This window comes from Pinus tabuliformis, chromosome Q (assembly GCF_031772625.1).
Source record: "Pinus tabuliformis cultivar Carrire ecotype Pingquan chromosome Q, CPIR1, whole genome shotgun sequence".
Taxonomy (NCBI): Eukaryota; Viridiplantae; Streptophyta; class Pinopsida; order Pinales; family Pinaceae; genus Pinus; species Pinus tabuliformis.
In genome coordinates this window covers 687709283-687730756 of record NC_142296.1, presented here as the reverse complement: position 1 = coordinate 687730756, position 21474 = coordinate 687709283, and the positions used below count along the sequence as shown (strand labels likewise).

At 41.0% G+C, this 21474-nt stretch overlaps 1 protein-coding gene across 1 annotated transcript in view; it reads right to left on the bottom strand.

Annotated features, from left to right (window-relative positions):
* The window catches only part of LOC149221411 (Thioredoxin family protein), a 455192-nt gene that overhangs the window by 421623 nt on the left and 12095 nt on the right, over window positions 1–21474 (bottom strand). The window contains exon 2 of the mRNA XM_089385096.1: window positions 3007–3074. Within this exon, the coding sequence (XP_089241222.1) occupies window positions 3007–3074 (68 nt within the window). The remainder of the gene's footprint in view (window positions 1–3006; window positions 3075–21474) is intronic.

The following is a 21474-nucleotide window of genomic DNA, read 5'->3' as shown; positions in this document are numbered from 1 at the left end:
TCTATTTCCATTGCAAGTAATATCCTTTTGGTTTATTGAATCTCATTTTCAAGTTATCTTTCTTTCAAAATAGCATTTTGCAAGTAGTGTGGGTCTTCCATTTTGCAAGATTTACTTTACTTGCCAAATTGCTATCACATGTAGTTGATGCTTAGCTTATGATCATGGAATAATATCATCTTGAGCATTTCTTTACAAGTACAATATTATATTTGTATCTTGCAAGTGATATTTCACATTTCTTCTAACATTGTTCTCTTTTGCAGGTTGCTTGTCATTACATTTTCATTTGAGCAAGTACATGTTATTTTCTTTGAGCAATTAATTGTTTAGGCACTGGTCTATTATGTCATATTTTTCTTGAATGAATTATTGAAAGTTGCTCATATATCTCCTTATTTGTTCATATTGTGGGATCAATTTACTATTGTTGATAAGCTTTCCATTTAACTTAATCTTCTATAAATTCACATATCATTCACTAACCTTCATTAGGGAATACCCCTCTTAGCTTTAACTAGGAGAGAGATTTAACAGAGAGAGTTGGGAATAGGTGACAACCCCATCTCTTAGTTTGCCACCAAATCACACCTTGTGGGGTTGAAAAATTTTTCCCATATTAAATAAGTGTGCAAACGAGGCAGCAACAGGGGCCACTCCCTGTAATATTCCACATAAAAATTTCCATTCATTTAACAAAACATTGTCATGTAAACTGTAACAAATAGAGTACCTAATTCAATAATACGATGAACAAAAATAATCTTAGCTTTTATTATAATAGATAAACTGGGGTTTACATGCTGATACAACTAATATAGCTGAGATGGAAAAGTTGGCCTCAAGACTCTGCTCCAACGGTGCACTGGCCCTCCAAAACTAAACTGAACTGCAACTACTAAGCTCTCATGTGAATTCTAAATGAATTCACCAAGTGGAGAGATGGGTACTCGCCCACTCTCACTGAATCTCCCAAGGGTTTCTATCATAGGGCTACTACTGAAGCTGGGAACTCCCAGTTCTCCAAACCTCTCCACAAAAAAGAAGCTCAACTCCAAAATGTTTTCAAATGGTCTCTTCTTCCTCATTTATAATCTGATGGACCCCTCTAGAAGCCTTAATTATTATTATTTTAATCACTTAGTACTTTTTCCCTCCTTTTTTTAATTGAAACACCTTATTAATTCAAGAAAATGGTAAGTCGGCCACTATCCTACCTCAAGCCTCTGAAAGTCAATTCTCACCATCCCATCTTGTAGATCTTCTCATTCCGGTTCCAACGAGCTTTACACTAAGGTGTTCCATCAACCATTCCTCCCGGAATGCCACCTTAAGCATAATTAATTCAGTTAGGCTCAATAATAACCCCATTTTAGGAGAATTATTGGAATGCAACAGAACAAGAAGCAAGTTGTACGGAACTGATCTTGATGCTGGAATATGGCAAGCGAAATCCTCCAAACCACATAAAGCCCCTCGGCCAATTGACGGAGTAAACCTGCTCTTATGACCTAGCTGCTTCCAACCCTAGAAGACCATCCTGACCACGCCATAACGGAAACCAGCAAAAAGAACATCACACTTCCCTAGAGGGGACTAGGATTACAGTTTTGTAAAGCCCTCCTCTTCTTCTGTAAAAACAAGAGGTCAGTCCATTGATAGTGATTCTGTTTTGCTTTTGAGCTAGAGAATAGCGAGCGAGACAATTACAGTTTTCGAGCTGTTACATTGTAATTTCTTCTTTCAGATTAAAAGAAGACAGGTTATTGTGAGCTACAAGTTTTTGTGATTGTCGTACAAATTTCCAGAAAAGTGTTTTAAGCAAAATTAGTATATCACTATTCATTCTAACTTTTTGAAGTCTGCACTTACGAATACAAAGTCCAAATTTTTTATTGTCAACAGTCTCCTGTTTTGAGAGGTGTTATAGATGGTTTTTGAGGTTTCACTGTAGGGATTGATTCATTGAAGTGCAACTCTGCTTATATGTCTTATATGTTTTGATAAATTCAACATGAAATCAAAGCATGTTTTCTAAGATTTTCCAAATGGGTCGAGGGAGTTGCTGCTCCCTGTGCGAGGGAGCTGTCAGAGGATCTCAGTAAATCTGAAGACCGGAGAAATAAGTGCTTAAACTTCATAAATCACTCAAATGATTTCGACATGAGAGTTTAGGGGAACTTCCCAATAGGACAGATCCCAAGGAAGCTGAAATTGGAAAACTCTGCAAGCCCTCATTTTTAGTCTCTGATACCAATTAATCTCAGCACAATTACAACAATGCAAATGTTCGCATAGAACACACAAGAAGACAAGTGCTCAGAAATGAGTGTTGTACACCCTACATTGTATTGAGCATTAATATAATTACAAAATTGGTGAAGAGTGATTATCTTTGACCAAGCCTCCCAGGGTTACATCTATAAAATATAAAAGTTTAGGTGAGTGACAATCATTGACCATGTCACATATGAGATATTTATAATGAGGTTGGCTAAATACAAAATATAAAAACACTAAAATGGTAAAATACAAATAGAATATATAGTTGGACTCTATTCACTAGGAACTATGGACTCTCATATAAATTTATACAAGGGGTATACAATACCTTCAGTCAAAAAAGTTCTCATTTAATTTTGAAAAATTGACTTCATTGAAGATCTCCAAATGAATGAATTATAAAAAAAATTGAAACAAATTGACTTGACTAAAGTAGTAGTTTGACAATGCAATAACTTATTGTCTATTGGGTAATATCTTGACTACCTTGGGCATCAGATTACAATTTGGTAACAGGGACACTATAAATCGCTTGACCATACTCATATCAAAAGGGACCGAGGCCCCCAACCTTGGTAAGTTTATGCCCAGATTTTATATTCCATGCTAATCTAAAAAATAACAAGCTATTCATGATTTAGTTATTTATGAAAATTAAACATAGGACATAAAAGCCTAATATAATACACTTGAAAAGCACAAACCAAAGAAAAAATATTTCACCTGCAATTTGAAAAGACGTATACTGGTTTTCTGGAACCTCTGACTCAGGAACCCATGATGCTTTGTAACTGCCACGAGGAATCAACAGAACTTTAAACGGGGAGTTAAAGTCATCCAAAATAAATTAAATACAAAGTTGTTGGTGTGCCAATTTAGTATTAAAGTAAATGTGTAATAGTATATCTAGTATTTTAACATTTGGTTAGAAAGTACATTGTAGATTAAAGTCAATTTATGACATAAGATTAGAAATTTAACTATCTAAGAATAATGGAAATAAAAATGGACAGTTATTTCCATATGCTCACATAACAGAGTTTAGAATATCGAATTAATGACTATTTGAATGGTTTCTCCCTGTTAGCACAGAGTTTTACCCCTTCGAAAATTGGATTATGTGATGAATCTGGGATAAAAAAATTCTATGCAATACATAGAAAAATTCACCGTTTGTGTCACTAGCAAATCTCCCTCTCCGTTTAGGCTGGTGCATGCCAAACTTAGGGGTCTGTCCCTAATCTTAGCAAGTGTTGTTTTCACCCATAAATCAGCAATCTAACATATAAAAAACAGAAAAGTAATACTTGTTTGATCAACAAGTTATTTCCATATAAAAAGTTGATTCCTAGAAATCATTCGACTTATTAAAATGCTACGTACTTTACAAACATGTTTGGCCACTAACTTCTTGATCAAACAAGTTAATACTTGTTTGATCAAGAAGTTAGTGGCCAAACATGTTTGTAAAGTACGTAGCATTTTAATAAGTCGAATGATTTCTAGGAATCAACTTTTTATATGGAAAATTAATAGATAGAAAGCATATTTAAATGGCAGATTTCACCAATGAAAATAGCTCAAAAACTTTTACCAAATTGCATGAGATACCATTGAGACGTTGAACAAACCTAGAGAGAGAATAGATCATAACCAAGCTTTATTCTGCAAAGGCCAAAAGGCTGGCTGCACCAAGATGACTATTATAGAACCGATGACAATGATAATCAGACACAATAAAGTAGAAGCTACTTCCACCTGTATTTATAGGACTTCCCCTTCTCCAATTCCTCTAATTCACATAGGCAAAGTAGGAGGTCGAATTCCCCAAAAATGTCACTTGAGAAAAGAATGTAAGTTAACTTGCCATCCACTGAACTAAACTAGAGAAGGAAACTGAGTGAAATGGCACATGCTTGAGTCTAGCTGAAGTATTCTAAGTAGTCATGAGATAAAAATATCCTTGAGCACAATTTTAGCTCATTCGACTTAAGTAACAGCATCTTGGAGTATTTTGAGTAAATTCCATCCATGATAAAAATATCCTCAAGGCAATTTTGGCTAATTTGACTTCACTTATCTTAGCGAATTTGGGTTAGGCCAAAAAAAATATGCTTTTTCATGTTGAGTTTTAGCTCATTCGACTTAAGTAAAAGCATCTTGGAGTATTTTGAGTAAATTCCATCCATGATAAAAATATCCTCAAGGCAATTTTGGCTAATTTGACTTCGCTTATCTTAGCGAATTTGGGTTAGGCCAAAAAAAATATGCTTTTTCATGTTGAGTTTTAGCTCATTCGACTTAAGTAAAAGCATCTTGGAGTATTTTGAGTAAATTCCATCCATGATAAAAATATCCTCAAGGCAATTTTGGCTAATTTGACTTCGCTTATCTTAGCGAATTTGGGTTAGGCCAAAAAAATATGCTTTTTCATGTTGAGGAAAAAGTTGAGTGAGAAAAGGAGTGAAAATAGGAGGGAAAATAGGGTGGATGAAAAATAAATTGCCATTATTGCCAAGTCACACCTCCAAGATAATTTACCCGTGTGCTTTGCCACATCATTGATGACTCACCTATAAATATCCCCACTTGTCCATTCCTAAAGCTGCCACATGTCCCCTAGGATAAATAGACATGCCAATCCCTTAAAAAATAGGAAAAGATAGAAAATGCCTAGACTAGATATGGGAACCCTACCATGTATATTATGCCTAAAAATAGGCACTATTAAAAATAGAAAATTGTTTGCATGTCCACAATATTATACTCATTAGACTCAAAATCTCATGAAGAATCCAAATGCGTTGTCAGCACTACCATGCAAAGACTACTAAAAATAGAAATATCAAGGATTTGATGAAATCACCCTCATCAAACTCAATTTTCAGGGAGGTTTGAATACATAACCAAATCTAACATGCAACTACTACCAAAAATAGAAATTGCTCCAATTCTCATGAAACCATACTCATTCAATTCGTCTTTTTGTAAGGAATCCAAATCCGCAATCAAAATCGACATGCAACACAGTTAAAAATATAAAGTGCTCAAATGTCACTCATAAGTAGCTCATTAGACTTCGGAATCTCACAAGGATTCCAAATATACCATTATCTCTGATAGGTGTCTCTAGATGAAACCTGCTAAAAATAGTGACTGCCATGCATGTCACCCAAAGAATCCTCACTGGAATAAGGACTCTAAATATGTAGTCAATACCACCATACAAGCCCCAAAACTTTGTCTCCTATAAAGTAGGGGACCTGCTAAAAATAGCAACTCTCTCCAATCTATGCAAAAATTGTGCGTGAATCATCATTGCATCCATCCTACAACTAGTCTCCTTGGGAACCAACCCTTAGGCCTATTACCCACCAAAATGGGTAACCCCCTAAGAGAAGACTTTTCCTCTGATTGTGGACAGCCAGCGAACCAACAACCCTACACATTTGCTTGATGATGATGATATGCCAATTCCTCCACCATTTGCACCAGTCATTACATCTCTTACCATATGGCATTCCTCTTGAATGAAGGGGGGCTACCACTCCACACGTACTTTGATCATTTTGCAATCAAGTGCTTTTACTTAATTTTGGGCATTTAGTATGGATAAAGGGGTGATCTAGATGATTGATCAATCTTGACTGTAAATTTGTTCTCTCACCTTACCAAGAGGATTAATATTTAGCCCTAGTCCAATGGGACTTGTTACCCACCATTTTGTGGGTGAAATCCCAAGGAGAATTATTTTTTCTCCAAGATGGTCTTTAGTCAGCAGTTGGCAACCCCTTGCAGCCACCAACTAGCTCATTGTGCCATTTCTCTGCCACCTGAGCCAGCCATGTGGGCCCTCAACCATCTGCCATGATCGTATGTTTGATGGTAGGCCTCCTGAACCTAAAGGTATGTCTCCAACTGACCTCAAGCCTCGTCTTATACTTTTCCAGTTGACGAACCAATCGCCAAGATTAAGTCCCTAATCAACGGCTAAGATTAGATCTAGCTTGATCCTCGTCTCTTAGAACTTTCTCAACCATTTTATATTAATACACATTAATATTTTAATTTCCCTAAGTTTAGACTTAGGGTCTCATTAAAAATATTAATTATTTTAATATCTCTTCATCCGGGTGGAATTTCTCCAAACGATTTCTGGGTTTTGGAGATCTCAAGTGCCTTAGCCTCTCCACCAATTTTCATGGCTAGAGCGCATCCGATGCTACCAAAAATCAACACTCCCTCTTAGCGAGGAATGTGCTCTAGCAATGCTTCACCATAGAAGCATCACACTGATCTTTCGCATCGGTACATGTGTTGATGCTTGGCCTGCTGCCTCACATCCCCTGCACTATTGCTTCATGTACTATTTCCCATGACACTACCACTGCCACTGCTATATCAGTACTACAACTCCCTCTCAACATGTTGCATCATAGCACTACCACTGCCAACTGCTACATTGCAACTCAATTACCGAGAAGTAAGTAACTGACTTCACCCAAACACTAACATCCGGGTCAGTCTGGAAGCCTCATGATGCTAAAGCTACCTCTGCTACTATCATATGCTCCCTCTGCTGCCACTGCATTGCTGCAAACACCTATGTGCCTCTCGCACTGCTGCAACCTCCACTACGCTGCTACAAACTTCTACACTCTAGCACTACCTTGCCACTCCATCACACTTTGCTCCACCCAACACCTGTAATCATGCTAATGTCGTTAAGGGCTCCCGTAGCCAGATGTGATCTAAGAGTTTGGGCACCTCAAGGATCATGCCCCAGCATTATAGTCCTCTCGACTACAACTCTATGTCTCCCCACCTCTTCTCTAGAGACGCATGAGCACTCATGGCACAATCGTCATCAGTCTTGACATCCTTCTCCGTCTTAGCTGGAGTTGCCTTTGAGTCGGAAGCTTCTCCCTTGCTTTTCTTCCTGGGGCACTGAGATGAATAATGTCCTAGCGCCCCACAATTGAAGCACTTGACCTTGGAGACGTCTTTCTTCTTCCTCTTCCCTTGTTGTCCTACAAATGCTAGAGTCGCATCCTCCTCCTCCTCTTTCTTGAATTGAACTCCCTTACCACTACTCCCGCCTTGGTCAATGTCATGTCCCTTCTCAAACGCATTAGTAACAGCGTGTTGCTACACAATTTTGCACATTTTTTACTAAGGAAGAGGGTCCCACACTTTCGCCTTAGGGACTTTGGGGCCAAATCAAATTTATTTAGATGCTAGTGGAATGCGGGGGCCACCCACATAGGAGTTCGAATTAGCCATTCAATATGCTTGGAGGGAAAATCGAATGGGTGGATGGAGGGGCCCACATGAGGCTAAGGGGTCCCAAGGAGTTATAAAGAGAGATTAGCTCTCATTTTGTTTTCATCTTTGACATTTGCAAACAAACACACATTTGTTCACTCTGTTGTTTAACGAGTCTACCGGCTGTTTAGCCACGAGTCTCTCATGTGGGAGATTCAACCTCCACTTCAGAGGACCATCCATGCCTACCCTAGGGAGGTTGTTCTACAGGAGTTTTCAGGAGTTCCGAGGCAATGACACACATCAGCAACAGCGCGGAGGAAGGGAGTGTTTATTTCTGGGTAGCCATGAAACACGCAAAGGGAGTTTGATACCAGCAGGGATCACACAGCTTGCCGAGAGGTGAGGGAGCTGAGGTAGCTATGTTGGACAAGAATTTTCGCTAGAGCTTTCAGCCAGCTAAGCCAACATTCCAGCAATTCACATTTTTGGGCTGAGAGACAACGCAGAGGCCACACAGCAGAATTTCGTGGTGCTTGGAGAGCAGCTGGGTCGGGCCAAGAGTTCATTTGGGGAGTTAGGAGTTGGATAGCAAGGGTAAACCCAACATTTTGGAGGAGTTTGCAGGTGGATTTGCAGCCAGTTTCCAACAGGTCGAATTTGGCAGCCATAGCTGAGGTGAGGCTCCAAGGGGATCAAAAAACCAAAGTCAAAACCAGCTAAAATCCCTTATGGGTTTCTCTAGGTTTTGGCCAAGGAGTCCGGGGTTAAAAGGATATAATTTTCTGGGCGGTTTTAGTACCCATTCCAGCCATTCGAACTTTAGTAGAGCAACAGTTTTCTGGGCAACGCAATGCAGAGTGGGTAGCAACTGGGCAGCCTTCAGCTCAGCCGTTTTCCTACCTGGGTTTGGTCCTGCTTGTCCATTGAGACAAGCCCAGGTGCACCTTTCCATCATCTATTGTATTTGGCTTGTAGAAAATTAATAAAATGGCTCAGAAGTTCTCCATTTACAGTTTTAATATGGGTGTCTGTTGAACATTTCGTTTTTGTATTTTGCTCCATAAAATATTTGTTGTTATCACTTGTATTTCCTATTTAGGATCATTACAGTCAACCACCTGATCTCTTCCTATCGAAGAGTTGCCCACATCTCTTCCCAACTGGGGAGAGTTGCTCTGCCCAAAATGCTTTGGACAAATGTCTCCCAATCCTCGGAGACTGTGTTCAGAGCAGTCCTGACCATAAACTCTGGATCCGGTGTAGACCCCACGGAAGTAAGCTGGTCGCGAATTCCTTGCAACCTGAGGACGAAGTGATCTATCTGCTCTCCTTTCTAAATCTGATATGAACTCAGTGGATTCTCCAATACCATCTTCCACTGCATGGAAGAGCCCTGGTATAAGGTGGTCAGGGTGTCCCACATCTTCTTTGTTGTGTTCTTCTCAGCAATATGTGGTATGACATGATCTTTGACACCGTCTAGGATCATACACTTCGCCCTCGCTTGGGCCTACTCATACTTCTCATTCTCAACTGGGTCAACTAGGATAGCCACTACTTTAAAGGCATAGTCCTTGATGAGATGTTTATCCAGGATTGCCAGGATCCTAGCCTTCCAGATGACAAAATTGGAAATCCTGTCCAATTTGTCTTGATCCCTCAGTCCGTTCACTGTCATGTCTGCTCTTCTCTACTAGACTCCTTCTGAGTCCTAATTTCCCTCCTAGAAATCCTCCTGCGAACTGTCGAACCACTCCTCTCCAATCCTCCTTTGCCACTGCAACTCAGATCTAGATTTCTTCGCTAGAAATTTGTCAAGGTAGTGCTTCCCTCTACCTTGGTTCTGTCTCCTTAGACATTGTTTTGTACTGACAGAAACAACATCCCACCAACTCCTCAAATCACAATCTGCACAGCTCCCTTAGCCCCGACAACTCTGGCTCTGCGCAACAGTGAGATCTGGATAAGCGCCTCCTGGCCTCAGTGTCAATCCTTCTTGGCTAAGAAAGATGACCGGGCACTGCGTAGGCCTGATCTACCTCCTTCTATCTCTGTGTTGGCCCTTCCCTTGGCTCGAAATGATGAAGCAGGCTCTGCGTGAGCTTCAGTGTCACCCTCTAAGCACTGCGTCACTTCTTCCCTTGCCGCTTCAGCGCTAGAACAGTGTTGTCTCTCGGGACAGTTGCTTCTGCTGCAAATTTTCAGATTTCTTCTGTTGGTGTCTTCAGTCCTCCTGTGATTTGCAATCCTTCTAATACCATGTGAAAATTTCTGAATCTAACACATCAGAAACCCCTACTACATTTTCTGGTTTACTATCTCCTACTTGTTCTTTACATTAACAAGTTATTTAAATACATAAATATCGCAGTGAACACAAATGCAGCCTTCACAAATATACAGATCAACAACTGAAATAAACTGAGACAACACAAGGGACATCGTTATTTTTGGACAATCGTCCCCGGAAAAACCCAATGTGGGAAAACCGGTGCAGCATATATGAGGGTTTTATTATTAAGCAGATTTTGAATACAACTAGGGTGCCAAAAATGGATCACCCTTCAGAGATTATCCTCGGCAGTAGTACCTTTCTCCGGAGACAGATATTCTAGCTAATCAGCAACCGGATGATTGGCCCCACAGTGACTTCCACTGTTCCTCAGCTCGACAGCGAAAGCTACTCCAAGCTATTTTCTGGAACTGTGTCAACCTCCTGCGGTTCTATATCAGCGGATTAGCTCCCAGTCTGCCCCACAAAAATTCCTCAGCGCAGCCTCTTTAGGCCAGCATCAACCTTGCAGCCCTCTACGCTGCCTGCGTCAACTTTACAGCCTTCTACGCTGGCCTCCTCAGCCTCTGCGTCAATCCTGGCTGCCTCTGTGACCATCCTCCTTGGCTTTGTGCTATCTCTCCGACACTTTCACTACCTCTCTGCTATGTATTCTCGACCTCCTGTCGAACTGCCCTTTGCTGCAACAGATCACTTGCTCGATTTCCTCAGCAAACCTCACCCCATATAATCGAACTGACAGATCAACTTGGTGTGTCTCCAACTGACTCTCAAGCCTCCTCTTATACTTTTCCTATTGACGAATCAACGGCCGAGATTAAATCCCTAATCAACGGCTAAGATTAGATCTGGCTTGATCCTCATCTCTTAGAACTTTCTCACCCATTTTATATTAATACACATTAATATTTTAATTTTCCTAAGTTTAGACTTAAGGTCTCATTAAAAATATTAATTATTTTAATATCTCTTCATCTGAGTGGAATTTCTCCAAAAGATTTCTGGGTTTTGGAGATCTCATGTGCCTTAGCCTCTCCACCAATTTTCATGGCTAGAGCACATCCGATGCTACCAAAAATCAACAAGCAGCTCGAGCAACTAAGATTGAGTTCAATATGTCAAAAGATAAGATGCCAAAATGAGGAGAGTTCCCTTCCTTATATAGATTTCATGGAGCACTTTTCCCTCCATTTTCCCTCCATTGTGAGTCCCTCACTTAACCATCAATTTCCCCTCCATGCAAATCGAACTAGGGAATGTGTATTCTCCTAGTGTGGGTGGCCCCCACATACGAAATAACTTCTACTAAGTCTAGCCTCCTAATAAAATCGAATGGGCCCCATCACCCCCAAAATCGGCCCCAAAAAATGTAGAAATTAATCATGTTCCAAAATAATTTAGGAAGGGACATTACAGCCTGCTAATGCCACCTCCTCTAACAAACTCCCACCAAGGTACATTGATCATCCTATGCCCCCACATACGGCCGACATGCTGAGACAACGCATGGAGTCTACCTGCTCCTCTGTCTGCTCGACCTATCATGGGTGTTGTCCAAAACTCTGGTGGGAATATGAGAATGGGGGTGAGTCCAATCACTGGATCTGCCATCCTGCTAATACCATGACCGACCCAATCCATGGAGTAGTGGGGAGTCCCACCTAGGTCCAAATGATGATTCGACCCTCAAGCCCCTTTGGCAAACCATGGCCCCTGCTGAACTATGCTCACGATCATGGATGTATCCAAAAACCTAGTCAACCCTATCAGGTACCAACTCAATATCTCTTGCCACCCAACCCCATGAGAGTGATAAAATGCCAGAGTCCCCGAGTACATAGGAAGTCCATCATGCGAGTGTTGCGCCCTACATAACTCATGTCGCCTCGTCCCACTGGCTTGGTCATCATATACAACCTGTCTCGGTAACCCAGCCAATCAACTTCCAACATGAAAAGGTAACCTAACAATACTGCAGGCCCCATCTATGTAAGCCTGAAGAGAGTTACTGTCTAGAAAGTCTGCAGGTTTACTGACTCCCTGTGCATCTATCTGCTCCCCGTCGACAGCAAGTCCAACAGATGATTGCCCATCCCCCTCTACCATGGGCACAACAAGAGTCCCGAGCTGTCCCTCCATAAGTAGCTCATCGAGCATAACATCTATGAAAATTTATGAATCTTTAGAAACATAAATTCTACTGCAGTTACTGGTTTAACATCTACTACTTGTTATTTCATTTAACAAGTTATTTAATTAGATAAACAGTGATGTAAACACTACTGCAGTCTACACTGACATACAGATCATAAATTGAAAACAATAGATGAGACAAACACACAAGGGACACTGTTATTTTTGGACAACACGTCCCCGGAAAAACCCAATGCGGGAAAATCAGTGCAGCAGATAGAGGGTTTGTATTATTAAGCAAGCAGAATCTGAGTATAACAGGTTGCCTCTCACACCGGCTAACCTTACGGAGAAATCACGGCAACAAGAAATACATTTGACGCTTTACGTTGCTCCCCAAGTCACAGTTGATCTAATGAGTGATCTGACACCCTCCTAGCAAACACAGCGAAGTTCCTGTGCAATCACTACGTGGGCTAGCATCTTGCCTCTAGAAGACTATGTCACCCTTTTTGCTGGATCGATTTGCTAGATGAAGACTGTTGTTTAGCCCTCCCGACTCAAAACTTCGCTTCTCCAGCAAAATCTCAGACTACTGACAAATACTCTGCACTGCCACTGCAAGAGCCCCTCTAGACTGCACCAGCTCTGCGTGAGCCCCTCCTGGGCTGCGTAGGCCTCTTCGCTACCTCCCTGATGCTCAAGATGCCTCTCTGCTACGTACTCTTTGGCTCGAAACTTCCTCTCCAATCCAAATCTCTACTTCTGCCCCTCACTGCAACTCAGATCACTTGTTCAATTCTCTCAGCAAACCACGCCCCAGAAAAATCGAACTGACTGATCAACTTGGTGTATCTCTAACTGACACTCAAGCCTCCTCTTATACTTTTCCTATTGATGAGATTAAGTCTCTAATCAACGACTAAAATTAAATTAGATTTGATCCTCGTCTCTTAGAAGCTTCTCACCCATATTTTCATTAATACCTAAGTCACCTGACACGGGGATTCGGGATTCGTAGGATTCGGGATTCGTGGTGTTGGATTCGGACACGTTGACCCCCCGGAACAGGACACGTAGGATTCGTTATATATTATTTTATTAAAATATATATATATATTAAAAATTAGATATTTCTTACACAAATTTTAATTAATGATACAAATTTATTGATTTCAAACATAGATCTTCATCTATAGCATGCATAGTACATACAAAATTCAAATACATGTCAGTGGTACTGGTCACATAAATCATGATTCATAATTCATAACTGAAAGACAACTTACAACTACAAGATAGTAAGATAAACACACTAACAACTGTAGTTTTCTCATTAAGTCCAATTAAGGTCATATGATCATGTTTTTTTTGGGTCAATGCATCCATTCTTTGTCTACTCAAACAATTGTAGAATTGTCGGTTCATTCTTTCGCTGTTCACATATAAATGAGAGGTAGTTCCCAAAAGAGACAGCCAACAGCATTGCAAGCACTGAGCAGTGAAATGAATTATATTACATTTCAAAAGATCTAGGCATCACTATTTTACATATATGTATTTTGAGGGCAATTGTGCTTATGAAGAGATTTATATAGTTTCCAGAAAACCCAGGCCTCAAGTTAAATATGATTATATATCTTCTATAAAAGGAACGGGAATGCAGCTTCTATCTTCAGCACAGTGTTGAAACACCTTTGGAACATTGAACAAACACGTTATTTTGGACCAACTAGTAGTTTCCTTTGGTAGTTTGTTTGCTATTCCCTCTACCTTGACATTTATCTTCTAGTGGGACAGCATTCCGTTTTCCACAAAATAAACCCTTCTCCACTTGCCAACAGCTCAAACAACGCTTGCCAAATGATAAACAGCGTGGCTGTAATGAACAAATGCGGCCTTTTCTAACCCGCGCAGGTCACTTTTCCGCCAAACAAGTCCTGGAAAACAGGACACGATGTCAAAAATCGTGACACGCTGGTGAATTTCGTGACACGCTTGGGATTCGACGTGTCATAATAGGATTCGACGTGTCATGTTTTTTGGACACGATTTTTGGGTGAATCGTGTCCGACACGCCGGATTCGGATTCGTGGACCCTATATAATGAATCTGGTTACTTAGATTAATACCCATTAATATTTTTATTTCCTAAGTTTAGACTTAGGAACCCCATTAAAAATATTAATTATTTTAATAAAACACAATCAGGGTGGAATTTCACCAAACGATTTCTGGGTCTTGGAGATCTCATGTGTTCTAGCCCCTCCAAAAAATTTGGTGCTAAAGCACATCCGATGCTACCCAAAATCAACACTCCCTCTTAGCGAGGAATGTGCTCTAGCAATACTTCCCTGTAGAAGTATCACACTGATCCACTGCATCGGTCCTCTGCGTTGCTGATGCTCGGCCTACTTCCCTTCATCCACTACACTGCTGCAACCTGTATTGCTGCCCATGACACTGCCACTATCACTGTTGCATCTGTACTACAACTCCCTCTCAATATGTTGCATCATGTTGCCCATAGCACTGCCACTACTAACTGCTACACTACAACTCAGTTGCTGAGAAGTAAGCAACTGAAAAAATTCACCCAAACGCTGACAAGTTAGTCTGGATACCCCGTAATGCTGAAGCTATCTCTGCTACTAATCTATGTTGGCCCCCTAATGCTATTGCGTTTTTGTTGTATCTGCTTTGTGCCTCCTGCACTGCTCAACACCCTACTGCATTGCTTCAGACTTTGGCACTCTAGCTTTGCCACCGTTGCTCCATCATCCCTCGCACCAACTGACTCCCGACATTTTGCTACTGTCATTAAGGGCTCCCGTAGCCGTATGTGATCCAAGAGTTTGGACACCTCAAGGATCCTACCCTCGTTTAGTCCTCCCGACTACAGCTCAATATCGCCCCACCTCTTCTCTAGAGGTGCATGAGCACTCATGGCACAATCTTCATCATCATCCTCCTTGTCAGCTTTCGCTGGAGCAGCCTTTGAGTCAGACTTCTCTTCCTTACCCTCCTTCCGAGGGCACTGAGTGATGAAATGTCCCAGTTCCCCACATCTGAAGCATCTGACTTTGGATATGTCTTTCTTTTTCCTCTTCTGCTGCCCTTGTTATCCCGTTGATGCGAGCGCTGCATCATCTTCTTCCTCCTTCTTGACTCTAATTCCTTTATCGTTGCTTTCCACCTTGGTTAACCGTCTAATCTCTTCCGAGCGAAGAGTTTCCCACATCTCCTCCCAACTGGGGAGAGAATCCCTGCCCAAGATGCTATGGAAAAAGGTCTCCCAGTCTTTAGTGACTGCATTTAGGGCAGTCCTAACCATGAACTCAGGATCTAGTGTAGACCCCACAAAAGTCAGCTAGTCTCGAATCCCTTGTAATCTGAGAAGGAAAGGATCGATTTCTTCTCCCTTCTGTATCTCGTACTGTCTAAGTTGATTCTCAAGCAACGTCTTCTGTTGAACGGAAGTTCCCTCGTACAAGGTGGTCAAGGCCTCCCACATTTCCCTTGTTGTGTCCTTTTCAGCAATATGTGGGACCACATGATCCTTGACCCCATCCAAGATCATGCACTTCGCCTTTGCTTGAGCCTCCTCGTATTTCTTGATAGGATCAACATCGACCAGAACAGCAACCATCTTCAAGGCATAATCCTTGATGCGATTCTTGTCCAAGACTATCAGGAGCCTGGCCTTCCAGATGACAAAGTTGGATGCTCCATCTAATCTGTCCTAATCCATCAATCCATTAACTGTCATCTCTGCTCAAATGAGTGTCGAACAGGTTATTTTCTCCCTCTTTCCATCTTGCACAGCAAAACTCGGATCTGGATTTCTTTGGCGCCAGAAATCCTCTAAGGAACAAGTTCTCTCTAGACTCCCTCTGAGTCCTGATTTCCTTCACGGAAATCCTTCCACCAAATAATGTCAAATCACTCCTCTCTAATCCTCCTTTGTTGCTGCTCAGGAACCCGGACCTAGATTTCTTTGGCAAGAAATCTGTTAAGGCAGTGACTCCCTCTACCTCGGTTCCGTCTCCTCAGACAGCAAGATTCATAACGTTTTCCATGTATCATGTCTGAAAAAGGCATTGGGGCAGCAGGTGAGAGTGACAGATGAGCTACCACCCATGGATGACGAGGGGCATTTGGTATTGCATCCGAAGGCTATCATTGATACCAGGGAGAGGCAGCTGCGAAGCAGGATGGTCCGGGAATTCTTGGTAAGGAGGAAGAATTTGCCGTATGAGGATGCCACTTGGGAGAGCGAGAAGATCTTGCAACATCCATCACTTCAGTTGCTTGAGGACAAGTAACATTTTGCCGAGGGAGATTGTAATATTCCTATTTAGCCATGGCTAATTGGAATATTCGATTTTGCCCAATTTTTGCCTTCTATAGTTATTTATAAATAAAAAAAGTGAGGACGGGGGACATAACTCACTTTAAGAATAAAAAGTCACTTCCTAGTAGCACAACGTTGTGACTTAGGGGGGAGCCAAGGGGGCCAAAGGGGGATGCAGAAATGGGGCCCACGCAGACACATGGAGGGACTACGCAGGAGGGAAGAACATACGGCAAGAGGGGAATCACGCAGGAGGAGGTGAGCCTAGGGATTGTGAGACGCAGAGGCTGTAAAATAGAGAGGAGCCCCCTCATTTTGGATCATTCGGTTATGTGCATTTGTGATAGTTGTTTGGCTTAGAGCACGCTGGCTGTTTAGCTAGTCTGCAGCACTGTTTAGTGCATTGAGTGTCTCCATTCGGAGATCTCACCCTTAGCCCCGGGGGACTTCGAGTGCCTGCTCAAGCGAGGTATTCTCGTTGGCATTTCAGCAGCAGTATCTTCAGCATTTCAGCAGTGGTTTTATCAGTGTTCTAGAGGACTGCGCAGCACTGGGAGAGGGACGCAGTTCTTTTTGGGAGCAGTCTGGATTGAGTATTTGTGGAGGATTTGAGCCGAGGGATTGAGCAAGAGATCAGCTCGTGAATATTGGAGGAGTTTGGCAGAGTTCTTGGTTGTGTTTCGAAGGGTTCTATTCAGTGGTAGCGCAGAGCAGTGAGGAACTGCACAGAACCCCAAGGGGGTGATTTTCGGGGGTCGGCCATTCCAGGAAAGCTTTCTGGGTTTTTCTGGGTTTCTTGAGTAGAGTCCGATTCCAGAGTTTCAGCTTTTTCTGAGGAGGGGAGCAGTCCCAAATCCTCGTTTGATTTCTAGCATCAGCAGCAACGCAACAGTTTTCCCAGCAGCTTGGACGCCGCAGATCAGAGAGGGGCCATTCCTTTGCTATTCTGAGTTTATTCTTCACTTGCCTTGTGCAAGTAGAGGTGCCATCTTCCTAATCACCTCATGTACTCATTTTATTAATCAGTATAATAAAATGGCTTAGCATTCTCTCTGCATTTCTTGTGTATCTGTTTATGGTTTATTTGATATATATAGTATCATTGTTACTTGTATCTTTGTGAGCATTCTCGGCTATTATACCACTTGTGTGTTTCTATTATACTCTTAGACAGAGTCTGGAAAGGGCCAGGTAGCCTCCGGATCTCGTCCTCTTTTTAGAGGCAACATATCTAGTAAATTCCCTCCCAGCCATCTCTAGTTGGAGTTTGCTTGTGTTTGGGGTATATTCCTGATATGGGATATTACAGGTGCTTATGGAGATTTAACAATTAATTGAGTTTTTTCCTCCAAGCATAACCCCAAAGTCAGAGTGTGGTTTGATGGTGAGGCCTTGGATGAGTCCCAGTGTCTAGAGTCATTGTATATTACCATACTATATCACTCGGAAAATTTCGTGGAATTTGATTAGGTCTAGGGGTTAATTTTTTAATTTTTTAAATTTCCCACAAGGCAGAAATTTGAATAAAATTTGAATGTAAAATGTAATAAGTAATGTATAGAGAAGTTGTATGGGATATGTGCGCCCAAAATTACACCTTTCACTCTCAACTTTCTACTATAACACACTTCGAGGGGTAAAAAATAAGTTCTAGACCCTCTAAACCCATTTTTCCTAAGTTCTATGGAAAATGTGGCAATAAATTAACCCAACAATTAAATAAATAGAGAAAAATAAATATCCACACATGCTCAAATGATGTGGAAAATGAAGTGGAAATTCATCTAAAGTCAAAGTTGAATTACCAAGTGATGTGGACTCCACATAAGCCACAAATCAAGCAAATCAATTTTTTTGTGAACAAGACAACGAGTTCCAGTGACAAGATCCATGATTTAAGTTAACTCGAGCTTCAAGGAGATATCATGAGTTGACTTGAGATTGGATTAGAGTTTACTTGAGTGAGGTGGAGAGTGGTTTCCTACCTCTCCCACATGTCCTCCCATCTAATTCGAGCTCTCTCACCAATGATTGCATGGGCCTCTAAGAAATAAATCAAGTTGCCCCTTAGGAAATTCGAATTTGCATGAAGAAGCATTGGGATTGTCAACTATTTGTCTTGGGATTGTCACCATTTGCCTTGGGATTGGCTCCCAAGCTTCAATATAATAAAGCTATGGACTCTCCACTATGTAACGATTGTTACTAGCTATTATGCTTGCGGAAAAATTGTTGCCTTATACACTTTCAGAAATATCAATAAAGACTTTGGGGTTTCATTCATGAGGTGTTCTTTCTTTTGGAGTGCGATGAATTGTTGATCATTGGTATTATTCATTTTACTCATGATTTGATCTAATTTGTATCCATATGCTCTTGTGGATTTGTTAATGTAGAGTTATCTTGCATTAACATTTGATTTAGAAGCATGTTTTAGGTATAGAATGCTCTGATTGGTTTCAAATAAATCTCTAGAGTTTCTTATCATTGTTTATTGCTAAATCTATATGGAACTAATTCTTGATTGAAGTTTTGTAGAAGGAACATCTTGTTGGGATCAAATTGAGGGGAAGTCTTTGGAGAGACCAATCCACTCTTGATACATTCTCAAAGGAACTCTCATTTGTTCTTTGAGTCTCCATAGTCTTATCTTACAAAGTGGTTTTGCAAGGGTTTTGGGACATAGCTTGTACACAAGTCAAGTACTTCTAAATTTAAATCTCTTTTAAAAACATTGTACTTCATTGTTGTCACATCCCTTCTCAAACACATTTGTAACAAGGTGTTTCCACACATTTTTGCACAATTTTGGCTAAGGGAAAGAACCTAGCATTTTCGACTTAGGAGGAAATTTGACTTAATCTGGTTGCTAGTGGAAGGTGGGGGCCACCCACGTGGGAATTCGAACTAGGAAATTCAAATGGCTTGGAGCGAATTCGAAGTGCTGGATGGAGGGACCCACATGAGGCAAGGAAGACCCACAAAGATAAAAGGAGGAGGGAGCTCTCATTTGGATTCATTCTTACACCTTGCAATCAAAATTACTTGACTGTTCGCTATGTTGTTTAGCTGAGTCAACCGGCTGTTTAGCCACGAATCTCTCAAGCAGGAGATTCAACCTCTACTTCGGGGGACCATCCATGCCCGCCCTAGAGAGGCAGTTCCATAAGTATTTCAGGAGTTTCGGGAGTGTGTTACAGCACTACCATTCAGCCACAACAGGGAGTGTGTATTTCTGGCTAACTAGGGGGAGTTTGGAGCTATCAGTGATCAAACATTTGCTGGGAGAGTTAAAGGATTGAAAGAGCAGCAAACGGCCAACCTTTCTTGTGAGTTTTGGGGCCAATAGAGCCAACATCCCAGCAGTTCGAATTATTGGGCTTAGGGGCAGTGCAGAGGGCTAGTCAACAATTTTGTGGAGCTAACGAGCAGGTGCCATAGGCCGAAATTCTATCGGGAAGTCAGGGGATTGATAGCAGAGGTCAGCCCAGCACTTTGGGTCCATTTTCGGGAGGATTTACAGGCAAATTCCAGCAAGCAAAGTTTTGCAGTTGCAACTGAAGTTGGGCTCCAAGAGGGTCGAATTTCAGAAGTCTAAACCAGCCAAATTTCTTCATGGTTTTTTCTAGGTTTTCTGAGAGGAGTCCATGGTTAAAGTTTCAGAATTTTCCGGATGCTATTTGGGCCTGGAATCCTAATTCTTATAATAGGGCAAATTGATAGTTAGCTGGGGAATTCACACCATTTTGTGGGTTCGAATTTGGCTCAAAGATCGGACAAAACCTTTCTAGGTTTTTGTGGGTTTTGGTCAAGGAGCTTGAGGTTAAATTTGCAGCATTTTCTGAGCATCGGAGGTGGAGTTTCTTGTAGTCTCTTTCCAGCTAGCAGTGTAGTTTTCTGGGCAGCGCAGAGCATTAGAGGAGCAGTCATTTCCAACATTTGAGATCATTGTATTATCACATGGGTTCTGTCACGCTTGCCATTGAGGCAAGCCTAGGTTCATTCCTCCATACTATTGTACTTGCTCCATTGATTAATAAAATGGCTCGGCTGGTTATTACTTCTGGAGTTTTTATGAACATTTGTTGATAGTTTAAAATTTATGTGTTGTAAATCATTTTTGCTTTGCATATCATTGTTTATTTAAATTTGGAACATTACAATTGCTTTCATTTGTTATCTAAAAGCTTGATGATGGCTAAGCAAAGAGAAGAGTTTATTCAAACTCTTTAGCTTAGTCCTTTGTAAATTATAATTGTATATATACATTTTATATTGTTGATTTTTCCACTAATACTTGACTTATTTTGCAGCCATTGTTTGGATTGTTTTCTAACTCTTGTCTGGCAGATTTTGAAGAGCAATCTCCCGCAACATCTACCAAGTGTTTGTAGGACCTTTGGCAAGTGTCGGGGTTCAATTTCCAAGGAGGTTGTGAGCTCTTTTGAGACTTATTTTGGTTAAGTCGAGTTCACTAGAAAGCTGCCCATTTTCCTCTCTAGGCCATGGGCCTTAGGAGAGACTTCTTTCGTCTTTCTCATGCTAATTCCTCTCCATCTAAGTTGCTGAAATTTATATGTAAAATTCAGATTTTAAATCTGAGATTTGTTGGTTTTCAAAAAAAGTTTTCTTAGGTCTCATTATTTGTGAATTTTTATCAAGGAATGTTCATAGTTGAAGCATCATATCGTAAAGTTTTCCTTGAGGCTCTTTGAGGCATAGAGAAAGGTTCTCATCTCTTATTTGTAACACCCAATAAAATTCCAATTTTCTTGTGGGAGCTTGGGGTTCTACCCATGGCATCCCTCCTCCCTATTTAGAGGGAAGGACATTTGTTGGGTGGATTGATTATTTTTGCTAGTTTTCTTTTAACTTACATGCATGTTTTAATTGGGAATCAACACAACCTCACTATCACATTTCATTTCCTAAATTAAAGTTTGCTACAAATTTTACTTGAGTTTTGCATCCTTTATGTCATTATTACTTTGAACTACAAGTTAACACTCTACTTTGAGCAATCTATTTTTACATGAAAGCACATCATATTCTTAGCAAGCTTTGACTCCTTTCCATTTAGCTTGGTAAATTGTTTCATGAGCACTTGAATACATGTTTCATTTTTATGCTACATTGTTATCTT